Genomic DNA, 21,697 nt, shown 5'->3' with positions numbered 1-21,697 from the left:
GAATTTTAATCTGAAGTTATTTTGTGACACTTCTTGGGGAGTCTTTGAAGATTTGAACTGGAAGTGAATGGTAGAATGATATATCTACTTTTTAGTTGACAAAACTAGCTGATTGAAAATTCTAGAACTTTTAAAACTTCAGCCCTACTTATTTTACAAGCTTTGGCCTTGAGCCCCACGTTGGGCGCCATATTTAATGGCTTGAGTACAGTGTGAAGTTGTAAGACAAATTTGAGAACAAATATACTGGCCCTTAAGCTAATTGAGTATTTATTTAATTGTTGCTCTTAGGGCTGCCGCAATAGCCGTCCTATTTTGTGTCACTTGAGGCTCCACGTTGGGCGCCACAAAGTAAGCGAGTACAACAATGGGGAGGCAGCTGACTTTCGACTTTCGAGCCAGCGGTGGCCCGCACTTTGGGCGCCTTATCGCAGCTCGTCTTGTGTGCTTGTGGCGACTGTCGTGGACCACCGGTCGCGAATCTACCGCGTTCGCCGCTGTGTGGCCCGGTTCAGTTCGGTTCGGTTCGGTCCGCGCCACAAAAAAGCTAAAACGCAATGTGGCACTTAAGGTGGCTACCGCTGGCAGCTCGCTACGCAGGCGCTCCGATTGCCCCACAAAATAAAATCCCCAACCCCGCCGGCCGGTTGACTTGACCATTCCCCCATTCTTCTTTATCATTAAACGCATAAATGCGAATCTGCAACATCCGAAGAATAAGAAGAAGTAGCAACAGCAGCCTTGTGCGGATATTTATGGGACGTAAATTTTTATGCCTCGGCCTGGGATCGATATGTACTTGGCATAGGCCATCGTATTTCCCACCGAAACGCGTCGGTAGCAGCGCCATTGCCATCGTCATCATCATCATTATCATTATCATCGTCATCGGGTATCGTCATCGTCATCGTCACATGAATCTGCCATTTTATTGCCAACTTCACTTTGGCGGCAATGTTATTAACGCACATTTTTATGGCCTTCATGAGGATGCTCTACCTTTATCTTCTGCTTTTTTCCTGCTCCCACTGCTCAACACTCAACACTCAACGCTCTTGGTCTTATAAAATTAAAATTAATTTCTAAGTTTGGATTTCTGTGTGGCTCGGTTGACTTTCTTTCTTTTGCCGGAATCAACTTTGACCAGCTCAGTCATTAGCATAGATCGCTGTGGGATCACAATCACGGAAATTGTGGGCAGTCGACTACCTTAAAAGACCTGTGTTCATTTTCTCCACTTTGTATTTTATTTTTTGTCGATTTTTCGGGAGGGGGTTATACGATTTCCGTTGCAACTGATTAGCTGCCAAATTGGTGGCAAAGGGAAAGGGAAACCAATCCAATATGAATGAGCAACAGCGACAATTTCCTCAATCAACGCTGAGGGGCGGTGTATGCTGATTAGCATAATTTTACACTTAATTTCTCGATTAGCCACAAGAAGCGACAAACACACACAGACCGAGAATCGGAATCGGAATTGGAATTGGAATTGGCTTTTATTGGACCCATTTTCGGGGCGATTGCAGCGCACCTTAACGTCTAAAAACGTTTATGACCTCTAAAACGTTAATTAAAAATACATATTCCGTTTGGGCCCCAAAGCGAGGAAATGCTATCTATGGAGTGTAAAATATCTATCAGTTCAATAAAATTTCCGCCTGCTACTATTCTCAGCATTAAATGTTTAATGAATTTATAATTGCGACTTGATTGTCGAAGTACTGGAAGTGCATTTTGAATGTAGGGCTACCAAGGGGATATCAGGCATTCATTAATAGAGAATAGGTAGTAAATGAATCAGTAGCAGAACTTTCCCGATTTTCCCTTCTGTGAATGACGTTTTTTTTTTTTCGTTGCCCCAACCCAACGCCGTTGGAGTTTCATGCATTTGATTTTGGGTCTGCTAATTAATTTTTATATCCCTTCTCTTCGCCACGCTCTGCCATCGCCTGTGTGTCTTGGCCTTTTCCTTTTGGTTAATTAAGAGAAAAGAACTCCAATGGCAGCCAGTGTCTGTGATCTCTGCTGTTCCTCGGTTCTAGAAAGACCAGCCAACTCGGGGAGTTGCTTTTCGGGGAGTGTGTGAGGCCATAAAAGCGGGTCGCACAGCGTGTGGCACTTCTTTGGGCCTGTGAGACTCTGAAAACTCTACGAAATGAAGAAGAAACCCTGCCCACACACACGCTGCGCTGACCCATTATCAGGCTCATTTCCATTTCCATTCCCCCAGTCCCTTTTCCATTTTCATTCATTAAAACAAAGGAATACAAAACGCCACAGTTTCAGTGTTTGAATATCACACAAGTGACGATTTGTATACGATATGGCAAGATGACTGACTGACTGATGTCCGGCTGCCAGTAATTAAGTTATAAAACAATTTTAATGCTTCGCTGGCTCAGTGTTGAGCTCTCTGATAAGATAGCGGCTGTCATCAAAAGGCGGTGGATCGGATCTTCTGGATCATCTGTGGGTCACTCAGTCAGTCAGTCAGTGAGAAGAAAGAAAAAAACCAACCCGAATCGATTGCCAAATTAAGAACCCAAAACTGGTCTCCAATCTCCCACAACCACCGTCACCTCTACCACCACCATATCCATCCGTATAACCACTCGACATATAAATGCGGCTCATTAGTCGGACCTGCGCAGCCCATTAATTGCCTAGATATCTGGGCTATCTGACCCGGCTACTGTATTTGCCATCTCCATCTCCATCTCCGCTTAGTTTCGGTTTCAGTTTAAGTTTAGGTTCCAGTTTGAAGTTGAGTCTCAGTTCAAGTTCCTTCGCCCCCCGGCTTTCACTCCCCTTTGAGCTTTTATTTTCATTAACATAAAATGTTTTGTGTTGATTTTTATATACAGTAAATTATCGGCAATTTATGCCGCAGTCGGGGCGGTCGAAAGACCAGGCTCTCGGTGTGGAACCTTTCACATTTTTCTCCCCAGTTCGGCTTCCATTCATAAAAGAAAAAAAAGCAAAAGCGCGGGGCGAACATTGCGTATGCTTAATTTATCGACACTTAATGTCAATGATGCGAGTCGGGCCGCACTTCAATTAAAGTCCAGATCCTCTCATTCCATTTACCCGCCATCTCTGAGTGTGTGTCTGCATTATGCTTAACACTTGTCGAACAGTAGCCTGGCTCTCAGTCTGGGTCCCGATCTTAGTTCCCAGTTCCATACCCACTCGAAGACCCCGGTCCCCAGTTCCCAGTTCCAAAGACGAACCCGCATCGCACAACTCTTCTGCATGCGTGCAAATAAATTTGTCTTTTAGTAATTGCCCAGTTTTCGGAAGGAGGGAATGAGATCCCAGATCCCAGAACCCAGATCCCAGTCCGGGGGTTAGGGGATTGGGATCTGAGAAAGGAGACCCGGGATACAAACCTGGTATAATCATTAACGCTTCCAGTTGAATTTCATTAAGCCAAGGGACTAAAAAGCAGTAAGACACAGAGAATGCCAAAAAGGAATTGGTTAAAATCTAAATATTATAATACATTTCGGGATACTTGATTCGTAGAATAGATTATAAATTGTCAATCAAACGACTATCAACACAAGATCTATCAATATTATAAGAGCCTTCAGCAGGAGGTACTTCATACAAAAAAGTTACCAGAACAAAAATACCCCAGTGCAGAATGATATATATAAATTAGATTATGTCAATAGATCAAGTAGTTCTTATTAAAACATTTTCTAGTTCAACTCAAAACCGTCTCATTGATGGATTCCCAGCTCCCGAAAATCCCCCTCCTCCCATCCCCTGCTATATGTCGGCTATTCCGATAATACCAGGTAGATCGGCGATCTTCGAAGAGCAGCTGAACTACTTAAGGTAAACAGCAACACCAATCGCAACACCAACACACACGTTATTTGCCTAAGCGAACAACTTTGGTGGACAATCGCTTAATGGCTCGCCTGCGGAACATGAAAAAATACTCAAGTGTTATCGATTAATGTCCAAGTCTAGCGGCTACCGAACGAGCGGCTGAACCAGAACCCAGAACCCAGAGCCCAGAACCCAGAACCCAGAACCCAAACCCGAACCTGAACCTGAGCCCAAAACCCAGAGCACAGAATACTCCAGAGACCCAAGAGACCCAAGAGCAGAGACCCAAGAACGAAAACCCGAAACCGAAACCCAAATCGAAAGAAGATGCGACCGATGGAAACCCGCTTCTTCTGGGCAGTTGGCCGATGTGCGGCTGCTCAGCCAAAACTCAGTGGCTAAATGGACGACAACAACTTGAACGACAACGACAACGTCGCGAGTTGTTGGTTCTTTATTATGATTATTCGCCTTTTTAATAAAGAAGAACAAAAGGCGCCGACAAATATGGCAAAAGACGAAATAAAACTGCGGGTCTAAAATGAAAAAAAAAAAAGAAAAAAAAGGAAGGTATGGCATAAAGAGGGGTTTCAGTTGATTGCGGCATTTGGATGGTGCTAATGTCATCGAGCGTTGAACACCTTTATCAGTGTTGCATTGAAATGCACACACGCATGCGCCGAATGGCCAGTTGCATGTTGCATGCAACACTACTGTTGCTACTCCTTCTTATCGCAGCAAAATAGTTGGCCCATACCCAGACCAGATATCCCCGAGCCCCTGAGCCCCGATCCACCGATCCACCGATCCTACAATCCACCGATCCTACAATCCACCGATCCTCCAGTCTTTCTCAGTGGTGGGTCGCCGTTCAATTTATTAGCTGCAATAAAACGCAAATCATCGAGCCACAGAGCGAAAAGAGCGCGGCATCGGCAAAGTGTTGAAATCATTTGAAATATTTGTCATTCGCTGATAGTCTAGTCGAAAGGGGGATATACATATAGCGCGGTTCGAGATCGGTAGCTCTCTCGCCTGACCATTAGCCGCCCCTGGGAGCCGATCCTAACCGAACCGATCCTAACTATCCGATCCTCTCGCCTCGGCTCTCAGTTTTTTATCTATGGCCCGCCGAGCTCTCCATAACTCGACTCATTTATAAACAGGCAGCGGCGGCGGACTTCACATAGACGACGGGGCCTCTCTTTCTGACCAGTCGCTAATTTATGGCCCTCCTATCGACTAGACTTCCCCCTCCCCAGATCGTAGGATCATCGGCCAGGGGGGGGGGGGGGGGGGGGGGGGAGGAAATAGCAATAGCAATAGCAAATAGCAAATAGCAAACGCAAAAGCGATAAATAATCATCGATAGTTGGCCTAGGTGTTTGCTCTTTATGTGGGTGGCGGGTGCAAAACGATTATTAATGAAGCAACCGGGACCAGGCGTATTACAAATCGATTAACGTCCATTGAAGGAGTGTTTTTTACGATCTAAACTGCTTGAATTGGCTACGGCCAAGTTTTGCAAGTCGATTATTTACCGATAAGTTATGGCTTATTGCTTCTTTTTTGAGAGGGAAAAAGAGTGTTTAATAAGCCCATACTTAAATTATGATTGCTACTAATAACTACTATTTTTGTCACTTATCGTTTTTGAAGTCATGGTATGCATTTCTTACGATAACTAACGCTTTTCAAACTAATAGACTTAATCGAAATTAAAGAGATATATGTTGCACTTATCAAACTAAAACAAAAACAGAGTAAGAGCACTTTCTGTCTTTTAAACTTGAAAGAAAATTCGAAATCATCTATTGATTACCAACGATTATTAAATTTATCGATATAATCGAAACTTAAGCAATTAGTTTGTGATGATTTAGTCATGCTAATCAGGGTAAACGTATGTTGGCTTATAGTAAGTAATTGGTAACTCAAATGTAAGCCACATGGGCTTTCTGCTTGACTTGCCGATCTGGCCACGAACACCGTCTATCGATAACCCGTGGCTATCGAGCCTGGCGGGGATCAGTGGGCCGCATCCAACCGCAGCCACTGGGTGCCAGAACTCATGTTCCGAGTTGGCTTTTCGCTGGGCATTCGTTTTCAGCTCCCGGCCAATCGACTGTGACTGTTTTTTGTTTTTTTCTTATTTTTTAGGTGGAGAGGGGGTGGATATTTTCTAGAGGACCAGGCACGATCGATTTGCATACAAAAAAAAAGAAAGAAAAAAGAAAAAACCGCCGCAGTGGACAGGCAAAGGCATCATTAGGCAGCTGCTGTAGCGATTTCATTGAATATCGAATGGGTTTCTTTTTTCTTTTTCTTGCTTTTTGTTTTTTTTTTTGTTTTACTGGCCCCAAAACGCCGCCCATTTTGCTAAGCAAATTTGCAATTGGCTGCAGTTTGCTGGAGTTTTTGAAATGTCGGGCAGGGGGGTCCACATACAACATACAACTCTTTCTGTCTGTCTGTATCTCAATCGGTTTTCGGTTTTCGTTGGACTCTTGTGGCCTTCGCTTCGTGTTGTCATTAAAATGTAAATCCGTTTAATTAACATTTTATCCCCCCAGTCCCCCCGAGAACCCCCCTCTGAAAAACGACCACCAGCCGATAAGGCAGCCGAAAAGAATTGTTATAAATTGTAAATAAATTTTGACTCGGTCAGTGTATTTCTCAAATTCGAATACGAATTCGTTTCGTTTGGCAGCTGCATCGTGTGAGTTTTGACATGTCCGGTAGAAGAAGAGATTCTGAGACCTGGGTGGCTTGGATTGGGTTTGTTTTCCCAGTTTCTCGTTTTTTGTTTCTCCATTTGGGGGCATTAAAATTATGCATAATTTACAGATTAATATGAGCATGGCAGCTCTGGTGGCCCCATGGGTCCATGGGTAGTACTACTACCGTAGTCTTCTACTTCTACTGGAATCTACCTGATCCGGCGGCTTAATTAAGACATGGACTGCGAGACTGGGACCCTCTGATCTCTGATTTCTGATCTCCGGCTGGTCAAGAGTTTCGTTCGTGTTGATATTTATGGTATAGATCGCTCAATATGCATATCGCTTAATACTTAATACAGCTTACTGCTTAATAAAAAACGACGCGACTCGAGTCGAACCTGGCTTAGTCATCATCATCATCATGATGATCGGAGGCGCTTCAATTATGGCCATAATTGGTCAACAGGTAGCCGAAAATGGTTGTGCTGCCTAATTGAGTCCCAGCGATGATCGAGAGTTTATCATTGTCATTGGTTTGTTGGTTTTTTGCTTTTGGTTGGGGGTGAGCGGTGCCTTAGAACTCTCGAGATCATTGAACCAATAATGATGAGCCAGGGGATCAAGTGATCAACCTATCAAGCCGAAATAACATTTTGTTGATCACTTGCCCATTTCAATTGGGCATCGATCTTCTTCACACGATCTGGCGATCGAAAAAGAAATCGAAATCCAATTAAAAGCCAAGTTGGCTAAGTCGGACATTCACTCACGATCACCTTTTGCCAGAGCTCTTCTATTTTGCCAGTTTGCCAGTTTGCTATTTTGCTATTTTGCTGAACTTTCCACTGAGTGGAGTCAATTCAATCTAACTGGCGATCACCGTTAACTCGCTGGTTACATGCCAAATCGAATCAAAGTGTGAGTGATCATTCAATTAACCCAGCACGCCAGCAACACCAGCAACACAAGATGCAACAACTGCGGCAACAGCAACAGCAACATCGACAACAACGCGACGACAGCAATCACACAAGGCAACAGCGACAGCGACAACGACAACGGCAACGACAGTAGTGCCATCATCAGTTAAATTATGTGATAATATGCCAACAATGAGTGTGCAACAGCAGCAGCAACAGCAACAACGAGCAACAGCAGCAGCAACAGCGATTTTACCTTTTAGCAATCAACACGCAAAAGCCCAAAACAAACGTGTTGCTGGCGGGGGAAGGAACAACATCACCAGCAACAGCAGCAGGGTGCAGATGCAACCAGCAAGCAGCAACACGTAGCAAGAGCAAGAGCAACAGCAAGAGCAACAGCAACACGGCAGCAACACCAAAGGCAACATAAAATTGTCGCACCATTTTTGGTATTGACCGCCGGCGGCTCAATCAGTTTGTCACCCGGGCGATATATAGAGTGATTAACTGCTACGCGGATTGGCACGGATTGCACTTTGTCAATATATGCGCAGAGCAATCACAGTCACAGGAGCAACTACGTGTAGCAATGCTGCAATGCATAAGTGCAATCATATATATATGTGCTAAAAATCTAGGCAATATTTGATGCATAATTGCCTTGGGTTTTGTTCGCCAATCAATTCAATCAGCAAATGCAATCACGACAGCACCAGCAGCAGCAGCAGCAGCAACATCAGATGCAGCAGCAGCAACAGCTGCAGCAACATCGGCGAACCCAGCAGCAACATCGGCAATCTAGTTGCTGCCTGTTTGAGTGACGACTGCGTGGCGTCCGTGTAATCGCACTTCATGTCTAATTAGACTTGTTTATGCCCATTTGGAAAAGTGCAGAGCACTGAGTACTGAGCAAAATGCAACAGCAGCAGCAACAGCAACATTGCATGCTTATATTTTTATGGCTATCTTCACGGTTATTTTCATTTAAATCGCAATTCAAACTCGGCGCAAAACCCAGCGACCAAAATGACATTTTAAATGACAATTTTGCGCCTTGTGCGCCATGCATGGCAGCCCAATGAAAAATTAACGTAATAATGCAAATTGTTTTATCAATAAATTCTAGGCACACACACACACACTGCGGCGTAATTATGATGATTGTTCAAATGAATTTATGTGTCAATAAATTTAAAGCAAATTAGCAAATGACGTTTTAAGTAGACGACGACGACGACAACGCGTTTTGCCTGCAATTTATGGACTGCACTGCGATTTGTTTTCCATTTTTTCGATGTTTTTTTTTCGAGTTTGATGGATGATCGCCGGCCATAAAGTGTTTGCCTTTAAAAGGCCTTCCGACCTGGGTATTATTGGGGATTGGGGATTTTCCGGGGGTTGAAAGGCGGGTGGAGCAAAGCGTTTAGTTCAAAATGGCGGGCAATTAATCAGCTCTTTGTGGGCATTTTGTTTGGCCTTTTGTGTTTCGCATTTTCGGTGTTTGTCGGTGTTTTTCGGCTCTCTGAAGTGTTCGATTGAAAGCGCTGTTTTTATGAGGGGGCATTAGGGGGTTAATGGAAATGGGGGCTACTAAGCGATTTGATTGGCCCGATTCCAAAATGCCATCAAACTTTATTATTTACTGTATGGATATTAAATTTAGGCGTGTCGAGAAAGAAGCAAAAACAGAGGAAGTTTTCTATTAAATTTAAAATTGGCTTCAAATATCTTTAAAACAGAAATTTTAATGATTTATTGCAATGATTATGATAATACCAAATATTGATATTCATGTTCATTAATGATTGATATATGTATTATATAAATTATATACCATCTTTGCCAGCTATATTTCTATATACATTTACTTGGGTAGTCCAATCTAGAATTCTATGAGTACTCTATGTATCTTGTATTTGATGATATGAATACTTTATGATAATGTTACATTGATAAGTTGTAAACATTCCAACTCAATTCATCTTCATTATTAGTACTCATTCTGTTATTCCGTGATTCTCGACTCCAAAATGAAGTCATATCCACTCTCTGCATCCCTGTATCTCCGCCCAAACTCAAAACACCCAAAACACCCATTCACACAGCACTCGCATTAGTCACACCTTCGTTTCTTTGGGCCCGAGTCGCCATTGGTGGTCTGGTGGTCTTGGGGCCTTGGTTTTTTAGCGAGAGGCGTGCGAATCCGGCGCAGATACAAGATACAAGATACTCGTACTATGAGATACACATTGTGGGCTGTCTCGCTTTGTTTGCTCTCTTTGTCTCCTTGCTTCGCTCGTTCGATGTAGCAACAAACCAAAGGTTGTTGTTTTTCTCCACATTTTTTTCTTCATTCCAAATTACACGAACAAAATGGCGACGGGTGCTGCTTGTGGGGTCTCCACACGCAGCAACAACAGCAACGGCAGCAACAGCAGCAACATCTACAGCAGCAACATCAACAGACACAGCAGCAACTTGTCCGGGTTTTACTAGGCCTGTTTGTCGCTTAATCGAAGTCGAGCCGACGAGTTATGGTAATTAAAAAGGTGTTCCTTTCTGCAACAACGAAACGGATCGGATCGAAATGGATTGGGCCTTCTCTATAGAGGGGATATTGCAGCTTGCTTGGGGGGTCCCCATCTCCATCTCCCTCTCTCTGTCAGCCTTTTCTTCTCGGCCGTCGACAAATTCATATTTTATGACAACAACTTTGTATTGGCACAAGGCTCCCTCGTAGTCCGCCCTTCTACTTCTATATGGACGGGTATATATCTCCTCCTCGATTTTCTCGTGCCTTTTGGTGGGTGGTCGTTGGCTGTTTTGCAAATGTTGCCAATGTTGCCGCCGTCGAAGTTGCTGTTGCTGCTGTTGTTGCTGCTGTTGCTGGCGTGTAAAGTGAACGGCGACGGCGGCAAATCGTCAGCAATGTCGCCGTATTTTTCGGGGTCCCTCACCTAGGCAAATTTACGGTAATGACACAGAGAGAAAAGTTTTCGAAAGCTTTGCTTTTAAAAAAAAAATTATACGAATACTTTTTTAAGGATATTTTATTAGCATAAATACTGAGCCTTTACCAGGAACAGTTTGCTTTTCAATAAACATATTTATTCATCATTTTTTCAAGTAACTCTTAGTTGAGTACAATGGGAAATGACACTTATATAAGTTCTTATATATTTTATCAGGGACAGTATCTTCTCTTTAAATTCTGAAAATGTTGAACTGATCATTAAAAACAATGGATTTGAAAGGTCAAATTTTCCACTGCAGATTTTAGAATATCGAATAAAAAATAGTTTACTTTGTGTGTTTTGGAAATCACTCTAGTTAAATGTGCATTTTTTTCTCAGTGTGCTTGTGCTTGGGGTTCTCTGCCGTCTAGAGTTTAGTGAATTTTCTGCGCCGACGTTCCTTGGTCTCCCGTTTTTGTTTTCCCTCGGTTGGTCGAAACGAACTAACCATGGCCGTCTGACAATCCCACTAATCCCCGTCCGTTTGCATCTATTTTTGATTCGCCGCCCGCAGACGATCCTGAACTCGATGCACAAGTACCAGCCGCGATTCCACCTGGTGCGAGCCAACGACATCCTGAAGCTGCCGTACTCCACGTTTCGCACGTACGTCTTCAAGGAGACCGAGTTCATCGCCGTCACTGCATATCAAAACGAGAAGGTGAGTACTGTCATCAAATCGATGCGGATCGATCGTCTATATGGCCTACTGATCGCCGCCTTTGTTTCGCCCCACAGATAACTCAATTGAAAATCGACAACAATCCCTTCGCGAAGGGCTTTCGTGATACTGGTGCTGGCAAGCGGGAAAAGAAGTGAGTATCACTAGTGAATAAGGGTTGTACTATGTGTTTTTAATGGGATAATGCACTATGAGATGGGTTAAGAAATTATACTGTACAAAATGTGGAAAAAGAAAATGTGCTTTTAGCTATTACTTATCACTAAGTAGACTTCACGAAAGAAAATCAACTGAGTCATCAGAAAGGAAATAAGCTATAGATATTTTTTATTAATTGATTAAGATTATAAAGTAAATTCTGTATTACATTATTTTAACATAACAGGATCACAAATATTATAAAAAAAAGATGTTCTTTAGAAATCTATATTGAGACATGCCTTTGGCTCTTAAATTTACGATATACTGCTAGATCTGCTACTACTTCATTTACTATGTGACCTTAAAGTGCTTTATAAAGAAGTTGCCTGATTCAGCAGGACAAAATCTCATCCCACTTCAGTTTTCCCCCGAAAAAATCATTATCAAAAAGCAAACTAATCAGGACACGGCTAATGGGAAAAGGGCAGGGGAAGTGGAAATGAAAATGGTTGGCCTTTTGTGGCTGTCAGACAATCAAAACTTTGCAGCTCCCTAGCCGAGAACTCATTTGTCTCTTTGGTCTGCTCTGGTATCGTATCGTATCCATACCATTTACCAACTACCAACTGCCATCTACCATCTGAATCTCCATCTCAATCAGGCCAGCCATCCATCTATGTATCTCTGCCCCCTTTTCCTGTTTTGTGGCTTGATTAGCAGTCTAAAGCTACGTTATACAGATGGACAGATACAAAGATACACAGACATAGATACAGATACTTTTACAGATTCGAAAGAGGGAGAGAGAGGGACATTAATTTTTGTCAAATCTATGCGGAACTAATTAGCCTGCAGCTTGTCAAATTGCAAGTCATACAAAGGAGGCTGGGACTGTGGGCGTGGCTGATTTGGATGATTTGTACGATTTGGATGATATGTCCGATATGTAGAGCCAATGATGATGATGCTCATGGCCATTTGGCTTCTGTTTTTCCGGGGTAATACTGATGACTGGCACCTCCGAGCTGGCTGCTCGAACATGTAATCCATATTGATGGATTGATTTCAATTTCCTGTCGAAGGGGGGAGAACAGCCCCCCCGAAGGGCTGTTAACGATGATGGTCGGGAAAAGCTTTGAGTTTTTAGCACACAGATTTTCCAATTTCTGTTTGCCACCCAGTGGGATGGGGATGGTCTGTTCTCAGATCCCTCACCACGTTTTTTTTTTTTTTTGGAGTGGTTCCGGTTTCCTGTGGCTGACTTAGCATAATGATGAATGACATTTAATAGCCAAAAACCCCCCATGTTTAAACGTTACAAATCAATTTTCACCCACAGCCACCCAACGTGGAACATCCACCGCATTTGACACAAACAATTTACTCAACTTCAGTTTGGTGGGTTCTTTGCTGGTTCGGGCCGAAAAACCGAAAGCCGAGAACTGATTACTTCTGGCTTGATTGGCATTAGCGTGTCTGTCTAACCAAAGCCGAATTTCCCTGGTCATTGATGTGACAGCCAGTTGTCAGTTAGTCAGTTGAAGAAAGGAACTCTATTTTATTTCTAACCAATTGGTAATTAAATGCGGGGGTTAGAAAAGGCTAGCTCGACTGGGAAAAGGGGGTCAAAAAAGCAAAACCGCTAAACCGCTTACAATTCCGCAGAACGAAACGAGCCAAAGTAGAAGAACCCGAAAGTCCTGAGAGCTGCCAAAAATCCTTGGCAATTAGTGACGACTTAGTCAACTCTTTTTTTTTTTCTTTCTAACAACCCCTTCTAACCGCCACGCCCCTGCCATGACAACAGCAACAAAAATATATCCTGGGTGCTGCTGTGGAACTGCGATGATGATGATGATGATGATGGTATTCCATATTCCAATGTTAAGTCCTTCACAGCAAGAGATGCTAATTGGTGGCAATCTAGTGCGCAACTTCCGCCGGAATGATATTCAACTGCTGCACACAGAAAAAAAAACCCTTTTGGAAACTCCCTTAACCCCCTTTCAAAACCCCTGCCACTGGCCGCGGGGCAACGAGAACCGGAAATCCAAAGTGAAAACGTTTTAACAGCAGCAATTGAAATTCGCTTTTCTCGGCGCCTTTTGTTGTTCCTGTTGCTTTGCGATTTTTGCGCAAAAACTCTCACCCCATTTAGGATTATTCTTCTTTTTTTTTCGCTAACCCGAGGCGTTAGTTGACAATAGGTCTCGGTCTTTGGCTATATTTATATATATAAATATATATACAAGAAAAAAAGGGGGCTTTTGTGGGCGTGCGTGGGCCGTTTAAGCCGCAAATTTAGACGTAATTCAAAAATTACAGAGCACACAAAACGGAGCGCAATTTCTTTGGACCTCCTGGAAAAACCACACCCATGGCAATAGCAATAGGAACAACTCCCTTTCGGGGCGTTTACTCTACGCCGCACACACAAGAACATCAACAATGGGAGACAAAAGGGCAATAGATAAACGTCTTGGGGTTTTGGGCCAATTTTTATGGGCCCGCTACATAAGATATACAGGGACGGAATTGAAGGAACAGGGCCTAAATGGGGCGTGAAAATTAAAATTAGATGTATATTTTGGAGAAACCATACTGATTACTTTAAGAAATGTAGATTTAAAATCATCTTCCAAAGATTTGTAAGTTCTTGAAAATATTAAAATTAGTTATAGGATGTTTTAGGATTATGTAGTTATATTTTATGGTATGGTCTTACCTTTTCTGGAAACCAAAGTATTATGTTTTCTGATGTAGTATCATCTATATTTTTCTGTTTCTATTTAATCCTAATTTTTTTATTTTTAAATTTTAAAGGGCCCCCCATTTCGGGCCTTTTTCCTCAAGATTCCTTTACCGCTCTTGGTAGCCCCGTGAAAAGTTGCCCGTCTTGGCCTTTGTAGTTAAGTGGGTGGGTCAGATACGTTGCCTGGATTAACACAAATTGATTTGCTATTAAATTAGGCTCTCGCACACACACACAGGTGGAAAAACAGTTAAGTGTAAAAGAAGACGCCCTTGGCGCAATGCCAGCAATGCAAAAGTGGGTGGTGGCTGGGTAGTTGGGTGGTGGGAGTACCTTTTCCACGGGGTGTGGTTGCTGTGATAATGATGCACACACACACCATTCGCATGTGTGTGCTGCCAGCTAAAATTGCCCAATTTGTGAGGCAGTTTCGGCTTTGATGTGTGAACAACAGCGGTGCGGAAAAATAAGGAAAATTGAAATGGAAAATGTGCGGTGTGATGGGTGGCCAAAGAGGTAGAGTGGGGCGAGGCGGGAAAAGATTGGCCAGAGCAGACACTAAATTACACTAACGTGTTTTGAATTATTTTTCAATTTCATTGTCAGCCGCAGACATACGGACAAACGGACGGACAGGAGAGGAGAACTCCGGCCCGTTTCCGCCCCACATTGTTACATTTCAATTAAGGTTCAGTGGGTGATGATATACGGGGTGGCCAAATCCACAAATGGGCGGTGGTTTTTCGTGGGGGGCACAGGCACACGGGGCACACACGTCACACAACGGACAGAAAGCCCTGGATATATTTTTAGTCGTTTTCGGGATCCAACGGTGCAACACGGAGGAACCGCCGCCGGCGCTGGTTTATCATTTAGCAGATATTTCAGTTACCAACAATATTATCAAAGCTTGATACCCTGATCCCAACGGAAATTCCACTGGAAAATCCACGAAAAAATTTGGACAAAAGGTTTGCAAGGGAATGGGTAGGATTAGGGGATAAAATGAAATAGATCATCACACTATATAATAGATGCATAATGCTCATCAAACTCAATGATGGTATCAAAGTGGTAACTTCACTTTTATTGTAGGCTAAGTGCTCGTTATCATTATCCCTATAATATCTATTGGGGCTATCCCTTTCCACCTGACTATTGGATGTTCTAATTTGTGGCCCCGCCTCTCGTACAACTGTTGTTACAGGCAGGCGCTGATGTCGAACCGAGGGTCCGATTCGGACAAGTTGAATCCGACGCACGTGAGCAGCTCCCGGGCACCGCTCCACCTGGGCCACGCCGGTCGTCCGCCTCACCTGCATCCCCATGCCGCCCTGCTCGACAACCAGCAGGATGATGATGATAAGCTCCTGGACGTCGTGGGACCGCCCCAGAGTCCGCTCCTCCCGCTCAGCCACTCGCTGCAGCAGATGCACGCCCACCAGCACTCCGGTAAGTATTACTCAAAAGTTACATAAACATATGAGGATTCACAGGTTGAGTAATGGAAAGGATCTTGGGATACTGTATGTAGTGTATAAAAACTAACTTATATGATATAACACACGTTATCCCATCTAAGAATCTAAAGGAGTAATGCTGTTATTCCGGCTTGGGCTCGTCGGAATCGGGTTGTGCCTTCCATTACTCTTCCTTGATAGAGAGCCCTTCCTGACCTTTTTTCCCCTGGTTTTACAACTTACTAATGAACCCAAAATCTGTTTGTTTATTTACTTATAGCCCTGGCTGCCTGGTTTAACCACCTGGCGGGCGCCGGAGCCGGAGCCTCTGAGCATGCAGCTGCCGCGGCGGCCAATGCCAGTGCGGAGGATGCACTGCGTCGCCGCCTGCAGGCGGATGCCGATGTGGAGCGGGATGGCAGCGATTCGAGCTGCTCGGAAAGCGTCGGCGGCAGTACCGGCGGTGCCTTTAGGCCCACCTCGACGGGCAGTCCCAAGGAGGCGGTGGGCGCGGCTGCGGCTGCCGCAGCAGCTGGCCTGAATCCCGGCGGCGGTAGCTACCCATCGCCGAATATATCGGTGGGTCCGCCCATCCATCCGTCGCCGCATCTGTTGCCTTACCTGTATCCCCACGGCCTCTATCCGCCGCCGCATCTTGGCCTGCTGCACAATCCGGCAGCGGCGGCGGCCATGAGTCCGGCCGGCCTGAATCCCGGACTGCTGTTCAATGCCCAACTGGCGCTGGCCGCCCAACATCCGGCCCTCTTTGGCCACGCCTATGCGGCGGCGGGACACACACCGGTCTCTCCCCTGCAGGGTTTGAAGAGCCATCGCTTCTCGCCGTACAGCCTGCCGGGCAGCTTGGGCTCCGCCTTTGATGCAGTCACTCCGGGCTCGAATGCCAATCGATCGGGCGATCCTGCCGGTGGCCTGGGTGGCGGCGGTGTGGTGGAGAATGGCCCCAGGAGTCTAAGCTCCAGCCCACGACCTCGACCCGCCTCCCATTCGCCGCCCACTCGACCGATTTCCATGTCGCCCACCACGCCGCCCTCGCTGATGAAGCAACCACGTGGTGGTGGTGGAGTGGCCCAGTCCCAGCACTCACCGTCGGAGCTGAAGAGCATGGAGAAGATGGTCAATGGGCTGGAGGTGCAACACAATGGCAGTGCGGCGGCGGCGGCGGCGGCTCTTCAGCTGGCCGAGGAGGCTGCCCAGCACCACCAGGGGCATCACACGCAGGCACACCACCCACAGGCCCACCACCAGCAACAGCAGCAGGCACAAGCACATCCGCACCACCAGTCGCACCACCAGACGCACCATCATTCGCACCATGGGGCGCCAACGGGCGGTGGGGATCAGTGACAATTACTGGACGGCCGCTCCGATTGTGAGGATGGCGGCCTGGAGTTGGAACTGGATCTGGAGGAGGATGTCGAGGATCAGGAGCAGGAGCACGACCCCGATGACCAGGACGAGGATCGCAGCTCGGTGATCGATCTCGATCTGGATGTCGACGTCTGACCGCGAACGGATCATCGCGAAAGCCTCTAGCCTCTGAGCTACACGGCCACCGTCTTTGTGGTTTAGCGGGAGCGTATTGTATATATATCGGAATCGGAATCGGATATCGATTTCGATTTCGATCTCGATTTGGATTTGGATTGGACCCTAGCACCTAGGCATTTGTAGCATATATAGCATATATTCCTCTCTCTTTGCTAAATCACTCTGCCTGTCCACTCGCCAGCCTTAAGTAATTTTTTTTTGTCTCGTTTCTAAGCAAAGCCTAGCCCCCTAGAATTCGCTGGCGATTCACAGGCAGAGTGATGGAGAGGTCTATCGATAAAGTAAAAGGGGAGAAAGTTAAGGGGACGTGGCAAAAGAATCGATGAAACTTTTAGCACCCTCAAGGGTCAATGGTCAACACTTCAAGATCAGACAGACAGATGCAAAAATATAAAATAAAAAAAAAAACAAGAGAAAGCTGGGAGCACTTTCTCAGACAAATTTGTAAGGCATATGATATGATGTATCAACCGTATATGTATATTGATTGGATTGGAAATAGCAACATCAAAGATGGCGCCTCTTTATATACATCTAGAACACATATATATAGTATATATAGAAGCTGATATATATACAGATTGTAACCTTAGTAAAACATACAAGAAAAAACAAAGAAAAACCATGAAAAGAAAAGCCCACAAAAAAAATACCACAAAAAAAAACAAAATAAATGCAATTTTTTTTCTTAGTCTTAGGTGGATGAATTTTTTTTTAGTAAACGTAAATAAAACCTATATACATAGAAATATATATACATGAATAATTTATGTAGCTCTTAAGTACCAAAATACCGTAAACACTCAACAAACGAACACACATGCAGCACCACCCCCCCCACTCACACACACACATACACACCAGTGACGAGTTTTCTTCGTAGACGATGGAAAATGCTTATAAAAAAGAAGAACCTATATAAACTATTAGAGCTTGAGTTTTCCTAATTTAACCATAATATTTTTTTTCGATTTTTTTTCGTACTTTTAAGTTCTAAAAACCAAAGAAGAAAGTAATCAATTTTTTTTTTCGTATGTTTATTTTAATTTCGGAACCCCCTGAGATGCTAATTTAGGGCACGAGTTCTGTGTGTGTTTATATCATTAACAAATATATACTATAACTGTATGGATAAACGAATATAATTTTTTTTATTAGTAAAGTACATTTTTTTGTGTAAGAAGGATTAAAAAAATGAAATGAAATGAAAAGAGTTGAATTCAACGCATGTTCCTCGCATAATTTAAGAGAGAGCGACAAAGACGCAGCTAACACACACCCACTCACACACACACCTCCCTCTCACACACACTCGCACACCAAGAGATACACACACACACACACAAAAGATACACCCAGAGAAGTAAAGAGAAAAAATACAAGAAAATTCACAAAAAAATATTAAAATAAATTTCTGTAGCGACTTGTTTTCCTTGTAACCCAATAATAATGCAACACCACACCATCATCATCATTGTCATCATCATTATCATCATCATCATCATCACCTGCATCATCATCATAGGCATTCTTATGATGGAAGAGAACTATTTTTTTTCTGTTGGTTAGCTGTTTTTTGAAATTGAATTATACGCAAAAGCAATATTAATTATAGTTAATTAAATTTAAAACAAACGCAAACAACCCGAAACAAGAACAGCAACATTAACAGCAACAACAACAACAAGAACAAGAACAACAACAACAACAACAACAAATTATGTACGAAAGGATATATATTTAAATATATATATGTATATGGATAAAATTAATGAAGAAGCAACAACACCTCATGTCACTGCAATTATATATAAAATTAATTAAACAACAACAAAACAAAGGAAATTAAATAAAAATTATTACTAAAAAAAAACAAACAAACACTGAATTTTAAACAAATATTGATGGTACAACGATGGCAAAACATGCAAACCAAAAGGGGAAAATGGGTTCGTGTATCATTAGTTTTCCCGTTTGCTTGTTTGGATCTCTTGTTTTAAATTTTATTTTATTTGGGCTCATTGTTTGTCGTCTGTTGGCTGGATTTTCCCCCCGAAATGAGCAGTGCCCACGGGTATATTAAATAAATAAATAATAAATAGCATCGACTGGTAAACAGTGCGTGTCATAATTAACTGTTCGCCGCTTGACCCACACTGTCTGCCAATTGTAAGCGGATGGGTTTCGTGGAAATGGCGCATCTGAGGATTTACTGAGCAGGCTTTTCACTCCATTGTCCCATGGAAAATCCTTTTTATCCCGAAAAAGTTGACTGTAAAAGTAAGTATCAAAAGGAAAATCGATTTCTATAAATTAAAGTGATGAATCCAAGGAAAATTTATAGTTTTCACTATCATCAATCGCTATTTTTAAACTGAGTAAAGGACTTGTTCTAAAATTTAAAAAGCAAGTCCCAAGGTTTTAAAAATTAACAAATTTATTGACCCTCTTTTCAATTTTCTTGATTAAAATTTGATTTTGTATAACAATATATCTAGCAGATACAATTTGTTACTGCTAGTTATTGGTACCTCAATAGTTTTCTTCCAATTCCTGTCCTACTAATTGTTTTTCGCAAACCATAGCTTATCTACACCCTCAATTTGAAAAGTTTTTCGACTTTTTCCTGCTGCCAATCGAATAAAGTTGATGGGCTGAGACACTTGGCCAACTTGACGGCCGGATATCAAAGGTGTAACATTTAATTTAATAAAAACTTTGTCGGAGGCCCGAGTTTCAGGCAGTTCGGGCTAATCCAAAGCGGCGATTATCGATGGGTGGCTAAGCCAAGCGTTAAGCTCTGGCTAATAGAATTTGGCACGAATGCACCGAACTCGTCGAGATAACGATGGATTACGGCGTATTTGTGTTTTTGGATCCGTAATTGAATGACCGCCTGCGGGAGATATATATTAGTTTAGATATGTGTGTATATACCGTCTGGAATCGTTGGTTACGCCCGACTGCCGGCGGTTGTAAATTGTAACGCTTCACTAGCAAAAGGCGCAAAGAGTTTAAGTGCGGCCGTAAAAAGTGCAGGAACCCCTTTCCCCTTTTTATTAACCCTTTTCCTTCTTCGTCTTTTTTTTGCCCACGCACTGAGTGTTTTGGGCCAAAAGTCAAATAGAATTGAATGCCGAACATAAATTACGTATTATTAATTGCCACCGCCGCTGTCGCCAGTGTCACCAATGTCACCACCGAAACAGCCAACCCAACCAACTGTTCGACAAAAAGGGTTATGTCGATGTTGACAACAATAACTTCTCCACCTCCGACCCTGTATCTATATCCGAACCCCACCTCCTCATCCCACGCACTTGAGTCACTTTCCGTGTAGGCTGAAGATATTACTTTTGGAGGAAATTGGGCATAGACCAAGTTAATAAGTTAGAAATATATGGTACTATATAAATAGATTAGTTATCACATACCATCTTTATCAATGGAAGTCTCCAGAGAGTATTTGGTCTGATCACAAAATGGGATACCATCCAAGTCTCAGGGTCACCTCCGTTTCAAAGTCCTTATAATCTTAAAAATTTTCAACTTTCAAAACTGACCAACAAGCAGATGATTGAGGATGGAAACCGCAAAGATTAACCAGAAGATTAACCCACTTTAAACTCGGGATGCAATTAGTCGAGTTATAGGATCTAAAAGTACGCGTTTGGGTCACCTTGGATCTAAAAACTACTTCGATGTCAGGCTGTCAAAATTGTCAAATATTAAGATTTGAGCACAGATGAATGGGAGACTGATACAATCATTTTTTACGTTATCCCCTTTAAGATCTGACTTACGATCCGCCCCTGTCCCACCTGCTGATCCCGATGACAGCCATCCATCACCCGAAACTTTCTGCACGTCATTGGGTCGAACATGCAAACACTCGCTGGTATAAATATTTAGATATCTCCGTCACTAAACATGAATTGGCATTATCATAACTTGCGTTTTATTGCCAAAACATTTATGAGAGACAGACAGGGCGAGGAGTATTTGTGGAGGGGGGAATTCGAAAGGTGGAGAATGCGTCAAAGTGCGTGTCGAAAGTTACTGGGTATACGGATACCCTTCGGCCGGGGCGGTCCTCGGGGCAGGGTCCCTGCCATAATGATCATAATAATAGTTTTACGGGTTAGAGAAGTCACAGTCGCAGCGACAGCGACAACGAGCAGCAATAATTTAGCAGCAAATCGACATTGGGTTAAATCGACGAAATGCCTTTTGAACTTGAACAGTGATGGGAGGTACACCTGGCTAGATGTACCTATTTATATTTTTTTGATCTATCTTTTAGCCTAAATATGTATAGTGGATGCTGTTTACTATGTGCTAACTTAGGGTAAGTTTATAGTTTACTAAACCAAATGAAACTATTTGCTTTTACTGAGATTTTATATTTTAGGTACATTATAAATATGTGCTAAGAAAGTGTGGTAAAATTTATTTAATAATATTTTGTAAAATGTCTTAAGAAACTCTTTTCCTTACTCTTTGCTAAAAATTCGCACAAGGCACAAAAAGTACCCTGTACCTTTGGGTTAAAGGATTGAGTAGTACCTAAACCATCACTGATTTTAACCC

At 43.2% G+C, this 21,697-nt stretch overlaps 1 protein-coding gene across 5 annotated transcripts in view; it reads left to right on the top strand.

The window, feature by feature from the left end:
• Nucleotides 1–18,980, top strand: part of bi (T-box transcription factor bifid) — a 66,031-nt gene extending 47,051 nt beyond the window's left edge. For 2 of the 5 annotated variants that reach the window (XM_036820458.3, XM_036820455.3), the window contains exons 5-8: nucleotides 11,018–11,164; nucleotides 11,242–11,318; nucleotides 15,280–15,530; nucleotides 15,819–18,980. In XM_036820458.3, coding sequence (XP_036676353.2) covers nucleotides 11,018–11,164; nucleotides 11,242–11,318; nucleotides 15,280–15,530; nucleotides 15,819–16,903 — 1,560 coding nt within the window. In that variant the 3' untranslated portion in view covers nucleotides 16,904–18,980. Of the gene's footprint in view, nucleotides 1–11,017; nucleotides 11,165–11,241; nucleotides 11,319–15,276; nucleotides 15,531–15,818 lie in introns of all 5 variants that reach the window. The other 3 variants (XM_036820456.3, XM_036820454.3, XM_036820457.3) reach the window with 2 other exon arrangements.
• The last annotated feature ends 2,717 nt before the right edge of the window (nucleotides 18,981–21,697 follow it).

The sequence above is a fragment of the Drosophila suzukii genome, chromosome X (assembly GCF_043229965.1).
Source record: "Drosophila suzukii chromosome X, CBGP_Dsuzu_IsoJpt1.0, whole genome shotgun sequence".
NCBI lineage: Eukaryota > Metazoa > Arthropoda > Insecta > Diptera > Drosophilidae > Drosophila > Drosophila suzukii.
This window is presented reverse-complemented; position numbering and strand designations above follow the sequence as displayed.